The following is a 20,177-nucleotide window of genomic DNA, read 5'->3' as shown; positions in this document are numbered from 1 at the left end:
GAGGGAGGGAAGCCGCACCCCTTGCTCTTGGCGCCTCCCTCTCCCTCCGTAACACCTCTCCTCCCCGCTTGCGCTTGGCGAAGCCCTGCCGGGATCCTGCTGCATCCACCACCACGCCGTCGTGCTGCTGGATCTTCATAAACCTCTCCTTTCTCCTTGCTGGATCAAGTTGGAGGAGACGTCTTCCCAACCGTACGTGGGTTGAACGCGGAGGTGCCGTCCGTTTGGCACTAGGTCATCGGTGATTTGGATCACGTCGAGTACGACTCCATCAACCCCGTTCTCTTGAACGCTTCCGCGCGCGATCTACAAGGGTATGTAGATGCACTCCTCTCTCCCTCGTTGCTAGATGACTCCATAGATTGATCTTGGTGATGCGTAGAAAATTTTAAAATTCTGCTACATTCCCCAACAGTGGCCTCATGAGCTAGGTCTATGCGTAGTTTCTATGCACGAGTAGAACACAAAGCAGTTGTGGGCGTGGATATTGTCAATTTGCTTGCCGTTACTAGTCTTATCTTGATTCGGCGGCATCGTGGGATGAAGCGTCCGGACCGACCTTACACATACGCTTACGTGAGACTGGTTCCACCGATTGACATGCACTAGTTGCATAAGGTGGCTGGCAGGTGTCTGTCTCTCCCACTTTAGTCGGATCGGATTCAATGAAAAGGGTCCTTATGAAGGATAAATAGAAATTGGCATATCACGTTGTGGTTTTGGCGTAGGAAAGAAACGTTCTTGCTAGAATCCTATAGCAGCCACGTAAAAACTTGCAACAACAATTAGAGGACGTCTAACTTATTTTTGCAGCAAGTGTTTTGTGATGTGATATGGCCAAAGGATGTGATGAATGATATATGTGATGTATGAGATGATCATGTTCTTGTAATGGGAATCACGACTTGCATGTCAATGAGTATGACAACCGGCAGGAGCCATAGGAGTTGTCTTAATTTATTTGTGACCTGCGTGTCAACATATAACGTCATGTAATTACTTTACTTTATTGCTAAACCGTTAGCCATAGTAGTAGAAGTAATAGATGACGAGACAACTTCAAGAAGACACGATGATGGAGATCATGGTGTCATGCCGGTGACAACGATGATCATGGAGCCCCGAAGATGGAGATCAAAAGGAGCAAATGATATTGGCCATATCATGTCACTATTTGATTGCATGTGATGTTTATCATGTTTTACATCTTATTTGCTTAGAACGACGGTAGCTTAAATAAGATGATCCCTTGTAATAATTTCAAGAAAGTGTTCCCCCTAACTGTGCACCTTTGCGAAGGTTCGTTGTTTCGAAGCACCACGTGATGATCGGGTGTGATAGATTCTAATGTTCGAATACAACGGGTGTAAGCCAGGTCTACACACGCAATACACTTAGGTTGACTTGACGAGCCTAGCATGTACAGACATGGCCTCGGAACACGGAAGGCCGAAAGGTCGAGCATGAGTCGTATAGAAGATACGATCAACATGAAGATGTTCACCGATGTTGGCTAGTCCGTCTCACGTGATGATCGGACACGGCCTAGTTAACTCGGATCATGTTTCACTTAGATGACTGGAGGGATGTCTATATGAGTGGGAGTTCATTGAATAATTTTATTAGATGAACTTAATTATCATGAACTTAGTCTAAAATCTTTACAATATGTCTTGTAGATCAAATGGCCCGCATTGTCCTCAACTTCAACGCGTTCCTAGAGAAAACCAAGCTGAAAGACGATGGCAGCAACTATACGGACTGGGTCCGGAACCTAAGGATCATCCTCATAGCTGCCAAGAAAGATTATGTCCTAGAAGCACCGCTAGTTGATGCACCTGTCCCAGAGAACCAAGACGTTATGAACGCTTGGCAGTCACGTGCTGATGATTACTCCCTCGTTCAGTGCGGCATGCTTTACAGCTTAGAACCAGGGCTCCAAAAGCGTTTTGAGAGACACGAAGCATATGAGATGTTCGAAGAGCTGAAAATGGTTTTTCAAGCTCATCTCCGACAAGTTCTTCAGCTGTAAGATGGAGGAAAATAGTTCTGTCAGTGAGCACATACTCAAAATGTCTGGGTTGCATAACCGCTTGACTCAGCTGGGAGTTAATCTCCCGGATGACGCGGTCATTGACAGAATCCTTCAGTCGCTTCCACCGAGCTACAAGAGCTTTGTGATGAACTTCAATATGCAGGGGATGGAAAAGACCATTCCTGGGGTATATTCAATGCTGAAATCAGCGGAGGTGGAAATAAAAAAGGAACATCAAGTGTTGATGGTGAATAAAACCACTAAGTTCAAGAAAGGCAAGGGTAAAAAGAACTTCAAGAAGGACGGCAAGGGAGTTGCCGCGCCCGGTAAGCAAGCTGCCGGGAAGAAGCCAAAGAATGGACCCAAGCCCGAGACTAAGTGTTTTTATTGCAAGATAAGTGGTCACTAGAAGCGGAACTGCCCCAAATACTTAGCGGACAAGAAGGCCGGCAACACTAAAGGTATATGTGATATACATGTAATTGATGTGTACCTTACCAGCATTCGTAGTAGCTCCTGGGTATTTGATACCGGTGCGGTTGCTCACATTTGTAACTCAAAGCAGGAGCTGCGGAATAAACGGAGACTGGCGAAGGACGAGGTGACGATGCGCGTCGGGAATGGTTCCAAGGTCGATGTGATCGCCGTTGGCACGCTGCCTCTACATTTACCTACGGTATTAGTTTTAAACCTCAATAATTGTTATTTAGTGCCAGCTTTGAGCATGAACATTGTATCAGGATCTCGTTTAATTCGAGATGGCTACTCATTTAAATCCGAGAATAATGGTTGTTCTATTTATATGAGAGATATGTTTTATGGTCATGCTCCATTGGTGAATGGTTTATTCTTAATGAATCTCGAGCGTAATATTACACATATTCATAGTGTGAATACCAAAAGATGTAAGGTTGATAATGATAGTCCCACATACTTGTGGCACTGCCGCCTTGGTCACATAGGTGTCAAACACATGAAGAAGCTCCATGCAGATGGACTTTTAGAGTCTCTTGATTACGAATCATTTGACACGTGCAAACCATGCCTCATGGGTAAAATGACCAAGACTCCATTCTCAGGAACAATGGAGCTAGCAACCAACTTATTGGAAATCATACATACTGTTGTGTGCGGTCTAATGAGTGTTGAGGCTCGTGGTGGCTATCGTTATGTTCTCACCCTCACTGATGACTTGAGTAGATATGGGTATGTCTACTTAATGAAACACAAGTCTGAGACCTTTGAAAAGTTCAAGGAATTTCAGAGTGAGGTTGAGAATCAACGTGACAGGAAAATTAAGTTCTTGCGATCAGATCGTGGGAGAGAATACTTGAGTCACGAATTTGGCACACACTTAAGGAAATGTGGAATAGTTTCACAACTCACGCCGCCTGGAACACCTCAGCGTAATGGTGTGTCCGAACGTCGTAATCGCACTCTATTGGATATGGTGCGATTTATGATGTCTCTTACCGATTTACCGCTGTCATTTTGGGGCTATGCTTTAGAGACTGCCGCATTCACTTTAAATAGGGCTCCGTCGAAATCCGTTGAGATGACACCGTATGAATTATGGTTTGGGAAGAAACCTAAGCTGTCGTTTCTAAAAGTTTGGGGATGCGATGCTTATGTCAGGAAACTTCAACCTGAAAAGCTCGAACCCAAATCGGAAAAATGTGTCTTCATAGGATACCCTAAAGAAACTATTGGGTATACCTTCTACCTCAGATCCTAAGGCAAGATCTTTGTTGCCAAGAATGGGTCCTTTCTAGAGAAAGAGTTTCTCTCGAAAGAAATAAGTGGGAGGAAAGTAGAACTTGATGAAGTATTACCTCTTGAACCGGTTAGTGGCGCAGCTCAAGAAAATGTTCCTGAGGTGCCTGCACCGACTAGAGAGGTAGTTGATGATGATGATCATGAAACTTCAGATCAAGTTGCTACTGAACTTCGTAGGTCCACAAGGACACGTTCCGCACCAGAGTGGTACGGCAACCCTGTCTTGTAAATCATGTTGTTAGACAACGGTGAACCTTAGAACTATGAAGAAGCGATGGCGGGCCCGGATTCCGACAAATGGCTGGAAGCCATGAAATCCGAGATAGGATCCATGTATGAAAACGAAGTATGGACTTTGACTGACTTGCACGATGATCGGCGAGCCATAGAAAATAAATGGATCTTTAAGAAGAAGAAGACAGACGCGGATGGTAACGTAACCATCTATAAAGCTCGGCTTGTCGCTAAGGGTTATCGACAAGTTCAAGGGGTTGACTACGATGAGACTTTCTCACCCGTAGCGAAGCTGAAGTCCGTCCGAATCATGTTAGCAATTGCCGCATTCTATGATTATGAGATATGGCAAATGGACATCAAAACGACATTCCTTAATGGTTTCCTTAAGGAAGAATTGTATATGATGCAGCCGGAAGGTTTTGTCGATCCTAAGAATACTGACAAGGTGTGCAAGCTCCAACGCTCGATTTATGGGCTGGTGCAAGCATCTCGGAGTTGGAACATTCGTTTTGATGAGATGATCAAAGCGTTTGGGTTTACGCAGAATTATGGAGAAGCCTGCATTTACAAGAAAGTGAGTGGGAGCTCTGTAGCATTTCTCATATTGTATGTGGATGACATACTGTTGATGGGAAATGATATAGAATTCTTGGAAAGCATAAAGATAAGTGTTTTTCAATGAAGGATCTTGGAGAAGCTGCTTATATATTAGGCATCAAGATCTATAGAGATAGATCGAGACGCCTCATTGGTCTTTCATAGAGTACGTACCTTGACAAGATATTGAAGAAGTTCAAAATGGATCAGTCAAAGAAGGGGTTCTTGCCTGTATTGCAAGGTATGAGATTGAGCACGGCTCAATGCCCGACCACGGCAGAAGATAGAGGAAAGATGAGTGTCGTCCCCTATGCCTCGGCCATAGGGTCTATCATGTATGCTATGCTATATACCAGACCTGATGTAAACCTTGCCGTAAGTTTGGTAGGAAGGTACCAAAGTAATCCTGGCATGGAACACTAGACAGCGGTCAAGAATATCCCGAAGTACCTGAAAAGGACTAAGGATATGTTTCTCGTTTATGGAGGTGACGAAGAGCTCGTCGTAAAGGGTTACGTCGATGCTAGCTTCGACACAGATCTGGATGACTCTAAGTCACAAACCGGATACGTGTATATTTTGAATGGTGGGGCAGTAAGCTGGTGCAGTTGCAAGCAAAGCGTTGTGGCGGGATCTACATGTGAAGCGGAGTACATGGCAGCCTCGGAGGCAGCACACGAAGTAGTCTGGGTGAAGGAGTTCATTACCGACCTAGGAGTCATACCCAATGCGTCGGGCCCGATGACTCTCTTCTGTGACAACATTGGAGCTATTGCCCTTGCCAAGGAGCCCAGGTTTCATAGGAAGACCGGGCATATCAAGCGTCGCTTCAACTCCATTCGTGAAAGTGTTCAAAATGGAGACATAGAGATTTGTAAAGTACATACAGACCTGAATGTGGCAGATCCGTTGACTAAACCTCTCCCTAGAGCAAAACATGATCAACACCAGAACTGCATGGGTGTTCGATTCATCACAATGTAACTAGACTATTGACTCTAGTGCAAGTGGGAGACTGTTGGAAATATGCCCTAGAGGCAATAATAAAATGGTTATTATTATATTTCTTTGTTCATGATAATTGTCTATTGTTCATGCTATAATTGTGTTATCCGGAAATCGTAATACATGTGTGAATACATAGACCACAACACGTCCCGAGTGGGCCTCTAGATGACTAGCTCGTTGATCAAAATATAGTCATGGTTTCCTGACTATGGACATTGGATGTCATTGATAACGGGATCACATCATTAGGAGAATGATGTGATGGACAAGACCCAATCCTAAGCATAGCTCAAAGATCGTGTAGTTCGTTTGCTGTAGCTTTTCCGAATGTCAAGTATCATTTCCTTAGACCATGAGATTGTGCAACTCCCGGATACTGTAGGAGTGCCTTGGGTGTGCCAAACGTCACAACGTAACTGGGTGACTATAAAGGTACACTACAGGTATCTCCGAAAGTGTCTGTTGGGTTGGCACGAATCGAGACTGGGATTTGTCACTCCGTATGACGGAGAGGTATCTCTGGGCCCACTCGGTAATGCATCATCATAATGAGCTCAATGTGACCAAGTGGTTGATCACGGGATCATGCATTACGGCACGAGTAAAGTGACTTGCTAGTAACGAGATTGAACGAGGTATTGGGATACCGACGATCAAGTCTCGGGCAAGTAACGTACCGATTGACAAAGGGAATTGTATACGGATTGATTGAATCCTCGACATCATGGTTCATCCGATGAGATCATCGTGGAGCATGTGGGAGCCAACATGGGTATCCAGATCCCGCTATTGGTTATTGACTGGAGAGGCGTCTCGGTCATGTCTGCATGTCTCCCGAACCCGTAGGGTCTACACACTTAAGGTTCGGTGACGCTAGGGTTGTAGAGATATTAGTATGCAGTAACCCGAAAGTTGTTCGGAGTCCCAGATGAGATCCTGCATGTCACGAGGAGTTCTGGAATGGTCCGGAGGTAAAGATTTATATATAGGAAGTCCAGTTTCGGCCATCGGGAAAGTTTTGGGGGTCGCCGGTATTGTACCGGGACCACCGGAAGGGTCTCGGGGGTCTACCGGGTGGGGCCACCTATCCCGGAGGGCCCCATGGGCTGAATTGGGAGGGGAACCAACCCCTAGAGGGCTGGTGCGCCCCCCTTGGCCTCCCCTGTGCCTAGGGTTGGGAAACCCTAGGGGTGGGGGCGCCCCACTTGGCTTGGGGGGGAAGCCACCCCTTGGCCGCCGCCCCCCTTGGAGATCCATCTCCTAGGGCCGGCGCCCCCAAGGCCCCTATATAAAGAGGGGGGAGGGAGGGCAGCCGCACCCCTTGCTCTTGGCGCCTCCCTCTCCCTCCGTAACACCTCTCCTCCCCGCTTGCGCTTGGCGAAGCCCTGCCGGGATCCTGCTGCATCCACCACCACGCCTTCGTGCTGCTGGATCTTCATCAACCTCTCCTTTCCCCTTGCTGGATCAAGTTGGAGGAGACGTCTTCCCAACCGTATGTGTGTTGAACGCGGAGGTGCCGTCCGTTCGGCACTAGGTCATCGGTGATTTGGATCACGTCGAGTACGACTCCATCAACCCCGTTCTCTTGAACGCTTCCACGCGCGATCTACAAGGGTATGTAGATGCACTCCTCTCTCCCTCATTGCTAGATGACTCCATAGATTGATCTTGGTGATGCGTAGAAAATTTTAAAATTCTGCTATGTTCCCCAACAGGTTCTCTGTTGCAAGAGTCGCCATAACAAACGCACAATCAGTCTCTAAAATAATAGGATTGTGGAGAGGTATACCTATGTATAGACCAGCAATGCATGCCCTTAGCTCTGCTTCATCCACACTTTGACACAATCCAATGAAGTCCCAAGAAGAGACAATGACTTCCCCAGCCGCATTCCTAACCACCACACCGACACTTGCTTCTCTGATGCTCTCTACAAAGCTTGCGTCAACATTAATCTTTAAAAAACCAGTTGGTGGGGGAGTCCAATCCGCCTTAGCTCCCACATTATCAGGTGCCCATCTTAATCCATCCATTGGACCTTTTCCTTTATTTTTCAAATCTCTTGGAGGCAATGAGTGATATGCGGCATAAGACGCCCAATAATTCTCCACAAAGCTAGCAGAAACTGCTACTGATTCTGTTGGGAATATTACTATTGGGCGTAAACCGGCCTATGTGGGTCGGGTTAACTTCATCAGTAACTCAAGAGTGTTAAAGCCCAAGAAGATAGATGAGGGCCCGAGGCCCGTAGGAGGTTTAAGACTTGTAGCCGTAAATCGGCATCTGTATGTAAACTTGTATTGTAAGATAGGAATAAGGAGAGACCAACCCGGATACGAATATGAACCGGTGTTAGGACTCTGTGAACCAACGGGTGTCACCCGTGTATATAAGGGGACGACCCGGCGGCGGTTCAGGAGGACAGACAACAACTCGAGACTTAGGCGAAGCTTGTTTGCTCCCTAGTCATCGAAACCCCATCAATTCCATCACAACTAGACGTAGGATTTTACCTTCATCGAAGGGGCCGAACTAGTATAAACTCTCTTGCATCCCTGTGTCCGCTTTAACCCCTTCAAGCTAACCCGTTGCGATGGCTCCACGACTAAGTCCTTTCACGAGGACATCTGCCATGACAAAACCACGACAGTTGGCGCCCACCGTGGGGCTATCGCACGATGGTTTCAAGTTCTTGGAGGGCCGCTTTGAAGGACTCGAGGGCTACGCTGTGGGCCGGATGACTAAGAGTCGTCGCGGGAAGCTCTACATCGACGATGCAGGCTGGGGCCCCGAGGCCGGCTCAGTTGAGTACGGGTACCAGGTCCCCTTTGGTGGCATACACGTTTTCATCGGCAAGATCGGTGAACCGGGCCCTGAGGCGGACATCTGCACCGACCCCATCAAAATGGCTCAGCATGCGCGATCCGCCCGGGTTAAACCAGCTGTGAAGCGTGCCTTCGTGGGAGTCATCCACGGAGGAAGTTATGAGGATGGATCGGAATCTCGCGGCGAGACCGTCGTTTATTCCGGTGATGAGTCATCAGCCGGAGAAACCGAATCTCTATATCAGCTACAAGATGGCCGGATTGGGGGCTGATCCGATGGCGACAGTATTCCGAACCCCTCTGATCTACCCAACCGAGTTGGAATATTCATGGCCGGCACACAAGCAACGCTTCATTCTTCGACCGCTGCGCCAATAACCTCCGGTTCAGTAGCGGCGACGGTTGCCGGGGCAGGAGGCTCTGTACGCCTGCCGACTCAAGTCCTATCAGATCTATTTGATGCATTGGCTGTGCTTATGGCATAAGCTAACCCGGCGGATCAGGACGTCCACAATGTGGAGATTGCAAAGGTGAAGGAACAGATCACCCAGGCCAAGGCGGACCTGGCAGCTGAGAATGCCAAGATGACCGCAGAACGGGCCGCTTTAGACGCACAAGCCTACAGGCTCATGTTGGACCAGAACGCGTCGCATGAAGTCATGAAGAGGAAGTGTCGATCCCGTTTGCCTTCGGTTTTCGAGGCCAGAGACCTTTTCAACACCCCAGGAGCAGGAACCAGTAATCCGCTGGAGGTAAACCGGGCGAAAGCTCCTGGGACTGGTACGCCGGTTCAGCCCCGTCTGATGGATCTACCTCGTCAAAACACTGTTATACCTCAGGCTGTTTCAACACCTCCGGGTCACTACGCCAACCCGATGGACAATCTCGTTGCCGCTGCTGCACGGCTGGAGGCCATTCCAATTGAAGGTGACTCGCCGTAGGCGGTAGAGACGTGACGGGTCAAGGAGCTTCTTAGGGCAGCTTTGGTCCAACAGGAAGCATACTCGTACAGCCGCGACCGGATCCACTCGACCCCTCGTCCAAGCCGGAGCTATAGCAGGCATATGGATGAATCGGCAGTGTCAAGTAATGAACGACGTGGAGCACCCCGCGGCAACAACCCGGCGGGTGGTGCTGATAACGCCCAGGAAGTGGTAGACCGGGCCCGAGTGCGCAGGGAGGCCGAGTTAGCCGCACAGTATCAGGCTCGGCAGCTTACGCCGGTTCGTCCAACTATCTGGGCCGATCCTGGTGTTACTTCTAGTTCTTTGGGGGTGCCTTGCCTTGTCCCTGCTTTACGCAATGTGCGCCTGCCCAAGGATTTCAAAGGCCCGCGCAAGGTACCAAATTACACGGCGAATCAACCTCCAGAGACATGGGTGGAGAGCTATGAGATGGCCATGGAGATGCTCGATGTGGATGATGCGGCATGTGCAAAATACTTCACCATGATGCTTGAAGGAACGGCCCGTACTTGGTTAAAAAGCTTACCGGCCAATTCTATCAGTTCATGGGACCAATTACGAGCCCGGTTTATCAGTAATTTCAAGGATACATGTAAGCAGCCTATGTCGATAGTGGACTTAGCTGCTTGCGTCCAGGAGGAAGGAGAATCGACGACTCATTGGGTGCGCCAGGTCTCACAAGTGTTGCATTCATCAGACCGCATCAACGCTGACACTGCAGTCATAACCCTAGAAGGCAACTGCCGGTTTGGCCCCCTAAAGCTGAAGTTGGGATGGATGAAGCGCCATTGCACTGGCATGGGGACCCTCATGGCTGCTTTGGTAAAGTATGCTGATTCTGATAGTACGAAGGACCCCGAGTCTGATGATGACAAGGCAGGGAAGGGAAAGAGGAACAACAACTCCAAAGGTCAGCAGCATCACTCGGCAGGCAATGGTAGCGGAGGCAAGCGTAAAGCGGATGGTAACATGGACTTTGTGGCTAATACCAACGCGTAGGACAAGGGCCAGCGACGCAAGGGTAAACCGCCAAATCGCAGTGGGGCGCCCAACCCTAACCCGGACCGCCTAAATTACCTACTGAACCAGCCCTGTCCAAGACATGGGACGAAGGAGGTGCCAGCAAACCACCTTTGGAAGGATTGCTACATTATGCAAGAGTTCAAGAATTCTAACGCTTTCCGGTATGATCACGGCTCCGGCGGTGGCTCAGGATCTGGGCCGGATTACGGTGGAGGAAATTCTAGTTCAGGATTTAATGGTAATCCGGGCGGACATAACAATCAAAATAATCAAAATAACCAGGGTGGTTACAACCAGCAGCAGCAACAGTCGGGTTACCAGAGCAACCCAAAGCAGTTGAATAGTGGGCAGTACCATGTCTTCACCACTAGCTTGGATAAGCGAGACCGGAAGGTTCAGAAGCGGGCAGTCAACTTTGTTGAACCGGCCGTGCCCCGTTACTTACGCTGGTCTGAGCAGCCAATCATATGGAGCAGAGAGGATTACCCACCCCGGGTTGATAACCCGGGTCAGCTAGCATTGGTGGTGGCGCCTCAGGTGGGAGGTTATAAGTTCACCAAGGTACTCATGGATGGAGGGAGCAGCATTAATATCTTGTACTATGAGACCTTCTGTCGTATGGGACTAACAAATAAAAATCTCAAACCGTCCAATACGGTGTTCCATGGTGTGGTACCTGGCAAGTCAGCATATCCTGTTGGTAAGATAGCTCTGGAAGTGGCCTTTGGAGATGATCATGATTCCAGGTCAGAAACATTGACGTTTGAAGTGGTGAAAATCCAAAGTCCATATCACGCCCTGTTTGGGCGACCGGCCTACGCCAAGTTTATGGCACGGCCCTGTTATGTGTATTTGCAGCTCAAGATGCCAGGTCACAAGGGGACAATAACGGTTCACGGAAGCCGTAAAATCGCTTTGGAGTGTGAGGAAGGAGATGCGGCCTACGCAGAGTCGGTTTGTGCCACCGAGGAGCTGAAGTATTATACGGACAATGTTGATCCGGCGGACATGACTCCATTAAAGAAGCCAACTACGGAGCATGATCCGGCCCTGAAGTTCAAATCGGCAGCTGAAACTAAGCTTGTTGACTTCGTGCCTGGCGATTCGTCCAAGCAGTTCAGCATCAGTGCCAACTTGGATCTGAAATAGGAAAGCGCGCTCATCGAGTTCATCCGTGAGAATCGGGACATTTTTGCATGGAAGCCCTCTGACATGGCAGGTGTACCGAGGCAACTCGCTGAGCACACCCTTAATGTGGATCCTAAATACAAACCGGTGAAATAGTTCCTCCGCCAGTTTAACGAAGAAAGACGCAAGGCGATTGGAGAAGAGGTAGCCAGGCTCTTAGCAGCTGGCTTTATTATTGAAGTTTTCCACCCTGAGTGGCTTGCCAATCCGGTGCTGGTCCTTAAGAAAAACGGCACCTGGTGCATGTGTGTGGATTATACAGATCTTAATAAGGCTTGTCCAGCAGATCCTTTTGCCCTCCCCCGTATTGATTAAATTATTGATGCTACTGCGGGTTGTGAGCGTTTGAGTTTTTTGGATGCATATTCTGGCTATCATCAGATCAAAATGGCAGTTAAGGACCAGGAGAAGACGACATTCATAACTCCCTTTGGAGCCTTCTGCTATGTGTCTATGCCCTTTGGGCTCAAGAGTGCCCAGGCAACTTATCAACGGTGTGTACAAAATTTTCTTCACAAGCAGATTGGCCATAATGTACATGCTTACATGGATGATATCGTGGTTAAGTCAAGGGAGAAGGAGACTCTGGTTGACGACTTGAAGGAAACCTTTAATAACCTGAGGACGTACAAGATGATGCTTAATCTGGCCAAGTGTGTCTTCGGTGTACCGGCAGGAAAGTTATTGGGTTTTCTGGTGTCCAACAGGGGAATCGAGTCTAATCCGGAGAAGATCACAACCATCACCTCCCTGGCTAAACCGAACTGTATCAATGATGTTCAACGCCTGGCAGGCTGGATTATCGCGTTAAGCCGGTTTATCAGCCGCCTTGGTGAGAAGGCAATCCCTTTGTATTAGATGTTGAAGAAGATGGATCAATTTGTCTGGAGTTCTGCTGCTGATAAAGCATTTGAGGACTTAAAGCGGCAATTGGCCAATCCGCCTGTGCTCGCCGCTCCCATTGACAAGGAGCCGTTGCTGCTATATGTTGCTGCTAATGCTCGTGCGGTCAGTGTGGCTATTGTGGTGGAGCGAAAAGAGGCAGGCAAGGAGCATCCGGTTCAACGTCCGGTCTATTATATCAGCGAGGTACTCATTGTCCAAGCAAAGGTATCCGCATTGGCAGAAGCTGGTATATGGAGTTTTTATGGCAAGCCGGAAGCTTAAGCAATACTTCCAAGGGCACCCCATTACGGTGGTCAGTTCTGCTCCCTTGGGGGATATCATCCAGAACCGGGAAGCGACTGGCCGGATTGCCAAGTGGGCTATAGAGCTTGGGCCGCACGGGTTGAAGTATGTGCCTCGGACGGCGGTTAAGTCTCAAGCACTTGTTGATTTCATCAATGATTGGACGGAACTGCAAGCACCTGAAGAAAAGCCGGATCACACATATTGGACCATCCATTTTGACGGATCCAGGCAATTGGAAGGCTCGGGGGCTGGAGTCGTATTAACTTCCCCACAAGGTGATAAGTTTTGTTACGTTCTCCGCTTAATGTTCCCTTGTACTAACAATGCAGCTGAGTATGAAGCCTTGCTCCATGGTCTCCGGATGGCTAAGGAGATGAATCTAAGTCGAGTTAAGTGCATCAGTGACTCGGACCTCGTGGCTCAACAAGTGTCTGGCACTTGGGATTCCAAGGACCCACTCATGGCAGCATATCGTCATGAGGTGGATACTGTTGCAGGTCACTTTAAAGGCTATCAGGTGGACCACGTGGACCGACGGAAGAATGAAGCAGCGGACACTTTAAGCCGGCTGGGCTCTCAACGCAAACCGGTCCCGCCCAATGTTTTTCTGGATGTGCTGCACAACCTATCGGTCAAGCTCCCTAGTGAAGCGGATTTGGCTATTCCTGATCCGGAGGCTCAATTGGTGGCAGCTCTTCATGTCATTCCGGATTGGACGCTTCCTTACCTGGCGCACATGAACCGGGGCGAGTTACTAGAGGATGAGACTCTGGCCCGACAGATAATCCGGCGGTCCAAGTCCATGACTATTGTCAATGGCGAGTTGCATCATTGCAGTGTATCAGGGGCGTTTCAACGCTGTGTGTCTCCTGAAGAAGGCTGTGAAATTTTGCGTGAGATCCATGAAGGAGATTGTGGTCACCACGCCGGTTCAAAATCTTTGGTGGCTAAAGCGTTCCGCCATGGCTTCTATTGGTTAACTGCTCATGCTGATGCGGAGGATCTGGTCAGACGATGTGATGGTTGCCAAAAGTTTTCAAGACGTGCTCATGTGCCGGCTCAAGAACTGAGAATGATTCCAATTACTTGGCCGCTTGCGACTTGGGGGCTGGATATGGTTGGGCCTTTCAAAAGGTCCAAAGATAAGAAGACCCACCTCCTGGTGGCGGTTGACAAGTTTACAAAGTGGGTGGAGGCAGAACCTGTTAGCAAGTGTGATGCGGCCACGGCGGTTCAGTTCATTAAAAAAGTGATTTTCCGGTTTGGCTTTCCACACAGTATCATCACAGATAATGGTACCAATTTGTCCAAGGATGCCATGAAGGAGTTCTGCGAACAGGAGCACATCCGTCTTGACGTTTCATCAGTGGCACACCCACAGTCCAATGGTCAAGCAGAAAGGGCTAATCAAGAGATCTTGAGAGGCATCAAGCCCCGGCTTATGGTTCCTTTGCAGAGAACACCGGGTTGTTGGGTAGAAGAGTTACCATTTGTGTTATGGAGCATCAATACTACACCCAATAGATCAACATGATACACACCGTTCTTCATGGTCTACGGAGTAGAGGCGGTTCTCCCCAGTGATATCCGTCATGACTCACCTCATGTGGCGGCTTATGTTGAAGCGGACAACAAGACAGCACGGCAAGACACTTTGGACCTGTTGGATGAAGAACGTGACATAGCAGCCGCCCGCTCGGCGATTTACCAACAGGATCTTCGTTGTTATCACAGTCGCCGAGTCAGAACCAGAACCTTTCAGGAAGGAGATTTGGTGCTTCGGCTCATCCAAGATCAGACTGATATGCATAAGCTATCCCCACCTTGGGAGGGACCTTTCATGGTCAGCAAGAATCTGCACAACGGTTCATACTATCTGATCGATATTCGAGAGCATAAAGACTCACGTACATCAGAGGAGGAGACCAACAGGCCGTGGAACATAGCTCATCTTCGGCCTTATTATACCGGAGCCATTGGCTCTACTTATGTACATATTATGACAATGTATATATTATGATTAATACAGTAAACCGGAACCTCAGCTAAAGCGGGGTATCTATTCTTTTACATCATGTGTGGTTACACGGAGTGATTCTGTCTTAAAGCGGCCTCCGGTTTACCCCTTGAATTTGCTTTGTAAAAAAACAAAGCTTTATAATATCACTTGGGGGCTTGGTCGTATCCGAACCAATGCAACACCTTTTGATAGGCGAAAGCCACCAGATCACTTGGGGACATGGTCAAGTCTGAACCAGCCACGCCTCTTGATTGGCCTAAGGCCACAGAATCACTTGGGGGCTTGGTCGAACCCGAACCATTGCCACGCCTCTTGATCGGCATAAATGCCACGGTTTCATTTGGGGACCTGGCTGACTTGAACCATAGCTACACCTATCGGGAGCTTGGTCGTGTCCGACCATGGTAACGCCATCTGATCGGCTCAAATAAGCCTCTTTTTGCAAACGGTTTTATCATTGCCTTTGCTTCACAATTTTCTTTGATAGATATTTCTTTCTTTTTGTTGTGTTTTTTAAACCAGCAAAGTTTTAAACCGGTTCAAACTGTCAATTGACGGAACACGGTCCATTTTTAATCCGGAGACTATTTGCTCGGTTTGCTTTCTATTCACATCTCGAAATAACACGGTGTTTATCATAACCCGACACGGTTTACATGGTAAACCGGCATTACATACACAAGAGCTACTTTCTCCTTTGACGGTATAGGTTTATATACCTCTGTTTTAAGATTGGCAACACCAGCTTCATGCCCAACGATGGCAGGTAGTTTGTATCACAAGATTTGATCATATACCTAAATTTCATTGCATATATATACAAAGATCATAATCCAGCTGGCGGTACAACCGCCTTGGCAGTTTAAGATTTTGTGATTGCAGGAAAAATAGATTGAAGGTTTTGATCATTCAAAAGAGGTGTAAGTACCAATACCTATGCACGAAGGCATCTCAAAAGCAAGAGTATTGGCTATCCTATTACAAGGCAACATGGTGCCCAAATAAGATCATTGTTTCTTTCGGCGGAATATAAAAGACAAGCAATTTAAACCGGCCTCCGGTTCAAGCTTCATCGCCGACCTGGTCTGATGGTTGCAGGTCATCTTGCGCCGCTTCAGCTTCTGCTTCCCTGCCCAGTGGCTGGAAATCAACAGTTGTCCAGTCGATTCCCATTAAGACTTGAAAGACAGTTGCATCATGGATCAGCAACGACGGTTCAATATCAGGAGCGTAAGTATGCTTACGGATTGGAGGGATCAGATTCTCCGCTTCAGGAGTTGGTGCAGCCACTCGTTTGTTCTGGTTGTCATATTGGGCTTGATAAATAAGACAAGTCTGCCTCTTCCACCAATTGACAAGCTAGAGGGCGCACCTCCCGGTTTATCGCTCTTAGGTCCTCCTCATTGAATTCTGAGCCATCTTCCTTCAAGTGGGGGTAGCCTTGAGCCGCTTCAACAGGATCAAAATCCGGCACCCACGCTTTTGCCCGGATTAAGGCATTGATAGCACCGATTCGAGCAGCAGATTTTTTCAGCTCTTCAACCCAGGCAGGAAGCATAGACAGTCTTTTCAGGGTGTCTTGAATCAAGGTGGGCGCCGGGTTGTTGTGGGACGCAGTTGAGATGATCCGCTGCACGCCAGTATACAATTGCTCTATCAATGTGTAGGCAGCCTTCAACTTCTTCTGCACATCTGACCCCAAGTGACCAATGCGTGTCCCTACCACATTACAAAGGATTCACAAACCAGACACATCATAAGAAGGCCAAGTTACTACAGAAGTCAAGAAAGCTTACCAAAGATGGCGGCAGTCATGGCATGCACTTGACGCTTTACGCTGGTCAGTTCATCTACCACCGGTTTAAGTGCGGCTTCGCCATTTTCAACTCGCTTAGTCAAAGCGGCCTTCTCAGTAGCCCAGTCCGCCCGCTCTTTCTTGAAGTCTTTCTTAAGCTGTTCCATGAAGCTTAAGGCGCTGGTCAACTCCTCTTTTGCTTTTGAGGTTTCAGTCTGTTGGGACTTCAGATTTTCTTGGAGATCGGCGACTTGATTTTCTTTTGTCTTCAGCTCAGCCTACATACAGACAATTATATGATTCAGCAAGCAGTGCAAGAATTGAAGTACCAACCACATAACAAGTTATGCACTTGGCCCTTGGGGGCTAATGCCTATTTGATCTTCATCTTTCACTTGATTATAAAGTCCCAAGATCAATACAAGTATTCAACTTGGCACTTGGGGGCTAATGGCTATTTGCTCGAATAAATTCTGATCCTGCAATCTCAATTACTTAAAGTCCCGGTTTAACTACACTAAGTTGAACCGGCCCTTGGGGGCTACATCAGTGAATTCCGAAGCATTGGGATTTATATTAGCAAGTCTCGGTTTGAATGAAGATTCTAAACCGGCCCTTGGGGGATAGGAGAGTTAACAAGATTGAAATATCCAAAAGCACATGAGAGTTACCTTAAATTTTCTTTCATCATATTCACTAGACCAGCTTCATAATCACGGCTGGTATACAGCCGGTTCAGGTAGCCGGAATGAAGATCTTGGGCATTCAGAGCAGCATAGGTCGCCAAGTCAACGTTCCACTTGCCTTTGCCCATGGAAGCAAATTCTTCTTTGGCGGTATGCTTGGATAAAACAACAAGATTGCTGGGCTCTGTACGGCCAATGCCAATAATTACAACTTCATCATCCTTAGCATCACTGGTTTGCACTGGCGCAGTCGGTTTGTCAGCAGGCTGGGATGGACTGGTGGATCTCCCAAACCGGATGGGGCTTGTGGGCTGGTTGACAGGGACTGAGGTGTTAATAGGCCTTTCTTCAGTAATAAAATCGTCATCCTGCTGTGGTGGATCATTGGGTATATCTTCATGAATAGCCGCTTCAAGATCTGGTGTTTTACCCGGTTCAGGGACGGCGTCCTCCTCAGTCGCTTTATCCAGGCGAGCCTTCTTGCTTGGCCTAGGCTTGGCCCTGAAAGGAATAACAAAGTCAAATACAGCATATGTTCCAAGGTGATGTACCAGAAATATTATGATAAGTATAGCTTACCCGAGCACCGTTTTAAGCGGTGGCAGCTGAGTAGCCGATGACTCGCCAGAGGATGAGTGGGAAGTAACCTGATAATCGGAGTCAAATGGATTAAGAGGTTGACAAAACAGCCCGCTTTAGGACAAGCACTGACAAGCAAATTAGAGACCTCTGAACGGCGTTTCCGAACCGGACAGTTCGGTAAACCGGCGGAGGTAACTACCTGGCCGCTGTGCCGGGTTGTGCGGCGAGCTTCGTGCTGTTGGGTCTTCATAAGAAATTTGGGATCCAAGTAAGCAAGAGGATGAGAAAATTTAACCTTCCGGTTTGCCTGACGGATTTTTAGTGAAGGCAAAGGGTTTGAATCGGAAGAGAGAGTAATTACCTCTGCAGCATCAGCATGGCTGGCTTCGGCATCATCCTGACAAATATCATCATCAATAAGGCGTGTGAAAAATAAGCCAAGTGAGTCAAGCTCTACCTCAAGGTCTGGATTACCCACATCATCATCAGCGGCCGGATCAAAAGAGGCAGTGGTTTTCTTCTTATGAGCAGGCGTTTCACGACTTTAGTCTTTGGCCGGGTTGGTCTTTCCGGTTTGTCTGTTTTTTCTGGCTTCTCCTGTGGAAGTTTCTTGCTCCAAAACGGATCATTGCCTTGTTTAAACATACATTGATATTAAACAATGACCAGATATATCAATAATAGGTTCAGTAAAAAGAAAAATCAAACTCTTACAACTGGTGGTTTGTTGGTGGCACAGAAGGGAAGCAGGCCGGTTCGAGCACAGATGTGTTCCGGTTCATTCAGCATTTTATTCACAGCCTCTGTGATTTCTTCGTCGGTGAGCTGGATGTTAGCATGTCGCAGTGGGTCATCAACACTGCCAGTATACTCGCACATCAAACCGGAGCGCTGACTAAGGGGCAGTATGCTCCACGATACCCAACAACGAGCGAGATCAACCCCTGTTAAACCGTTGGCCATGAAGGCTCTGAGCTTGGACAGTTAAGGAGCATATTTGCTTCTCTCCTTGGCAGTCAACCTTTGCGGAAAGGGGTGTGTATTGCTAAGCCGCTCCGGACGAAAGCCAGGCAAAGGATTTTCATCAGCAGGGGAGGTGTCTTTGCAATAGAACCATGTTTGATTCCACTCTTTGGGGTGGCTGTGCAGTTTGGCGTGAGGGTATGTGACCTCTTTTCTTTTCTGAATCGCCACACCACCCAATTCTGTATTAGAACAGTCAGTAAACTCAGTGCGGCGGTTTAGATGGAAACAGTCTCTGAACAACTCAACTGCGGGCACCTCTTGAAAGAACACCTCACAGAGCACTTGGAAGTGACACATGTTTGTAACAGAGTTGGGGCCAGTGTCTTGTGGGCGGAGTTTAAAATTGGCTAAAACGTCCTGGTAAAATTTAGAACCGGGCGGCTTAAAGCCCCAGGCTAAGTGATCTACGAAAACAACGACCTCTCCTTCTTGAGGCGTGGGAGGGAATTCTTTGCCAGGGACCCTCCAATGGATGGTGTTTTTGCTGCCTAAAGCGCCGATCAGGACTAAATTGTTCAGTTGAGTCTCTGTGACGCGAGAAGGAACCCAGTTGCACTCATATACTTGCTTGGCCATGATGAAATCTACAAGATAGGTGATTCTGGTTCAAGAATGCATTGATTAAAGTACACTGGTATGTACAATGTTAAACCGGAGACAGCTCTATCTAAACCGGAGTTTTATGAAGCAACAACATCTGGCGGTTCAACAAGGGGACTAATGGTATATACTGGTTTGTTAATTTTTTCTACACCAAGTTAAACCGCCGGATCTAAGCATTGAAACAGTTGAGATTGCGGATGGGTAAGTGTACAGAAACAGATTTCACAAGATTTCTCTACAGCGATGGATCTGAAGCAAGCTCAGAAAAGAAGGAAAATATTCAAAAGCTCAAAGCAGAACAGTATTGAATCAATGGGCGGAAATATATGTGAGATCTATGGTTTTAGGCATGAAACTAAAGGCAGATACTAAAAGTTATCACTACACAGAGAAGGGATTCACAGATGCATCCAGGAGCTAGCATATGAACATGAACAGGGATGAACGCAGCAAGAACACGAAACCCTAGAACAGATCTATGTTGAGAAGAGCAGAAGACCTGCCAGAGCTGAGGAAGATGTGGAAGGTCACCGCAGTTTTCTGGTACGCTCAGGTTGATGCAGCGGCCAAAGTCGATGCAGAAGACGACGACGGCGGCGGAGCTCTGAGACTGGCGACGC

The 20,177-nt window shown here is 47.9% G+C and overlaps 1 protein-coding gene across 1 annotated transcript in view; it reads right to left on the bottom strand.

Annotated features, from left to right (window-relative positions):
- Positions 1–16,038, bottom strand: part of LOC119355876 (60S ribosomal protein L18a-like protein) — a 23,384-nt gene extending 7,346 nt beyond the window's left edge. The window contains exon 1 of the mRNA XM_037622763.1: positions 15,946–16,038. Within this exon, the coding sequence (XP_037478660.1) occupies positions 15,946–16,038 (93 nt within the window). The remainder of the gene's footprint in view (positions 1–15,945) is intronic.
- Between the last annotated feature and the right edge of the window lie 4,139 nt (positions 16,039–20,177).

The sequence above is a fragment of the Triticum dicoccoides genome, chromosome 1A, assembly GCF_002162155.2.
Source record: "Triticum dicoccoides isolate Atlit2015 ecotype Zavitan chromosome 1A, WEW_v2.0, whole genome shotgun sequence".
NCBI classification, from domain to species: domain Eukaryota; kingdom Viridiplantae; phylum Streptophyta; class Magnoliopsida; order Poales; family Poaceae; genus Triticum; species Triticum dicoccoides.
The sequence above is the reverse complement of the archived record's forward strand: the minus strand, read 5'-3'. Positions and strand labels throughout refer to the sequence as shown.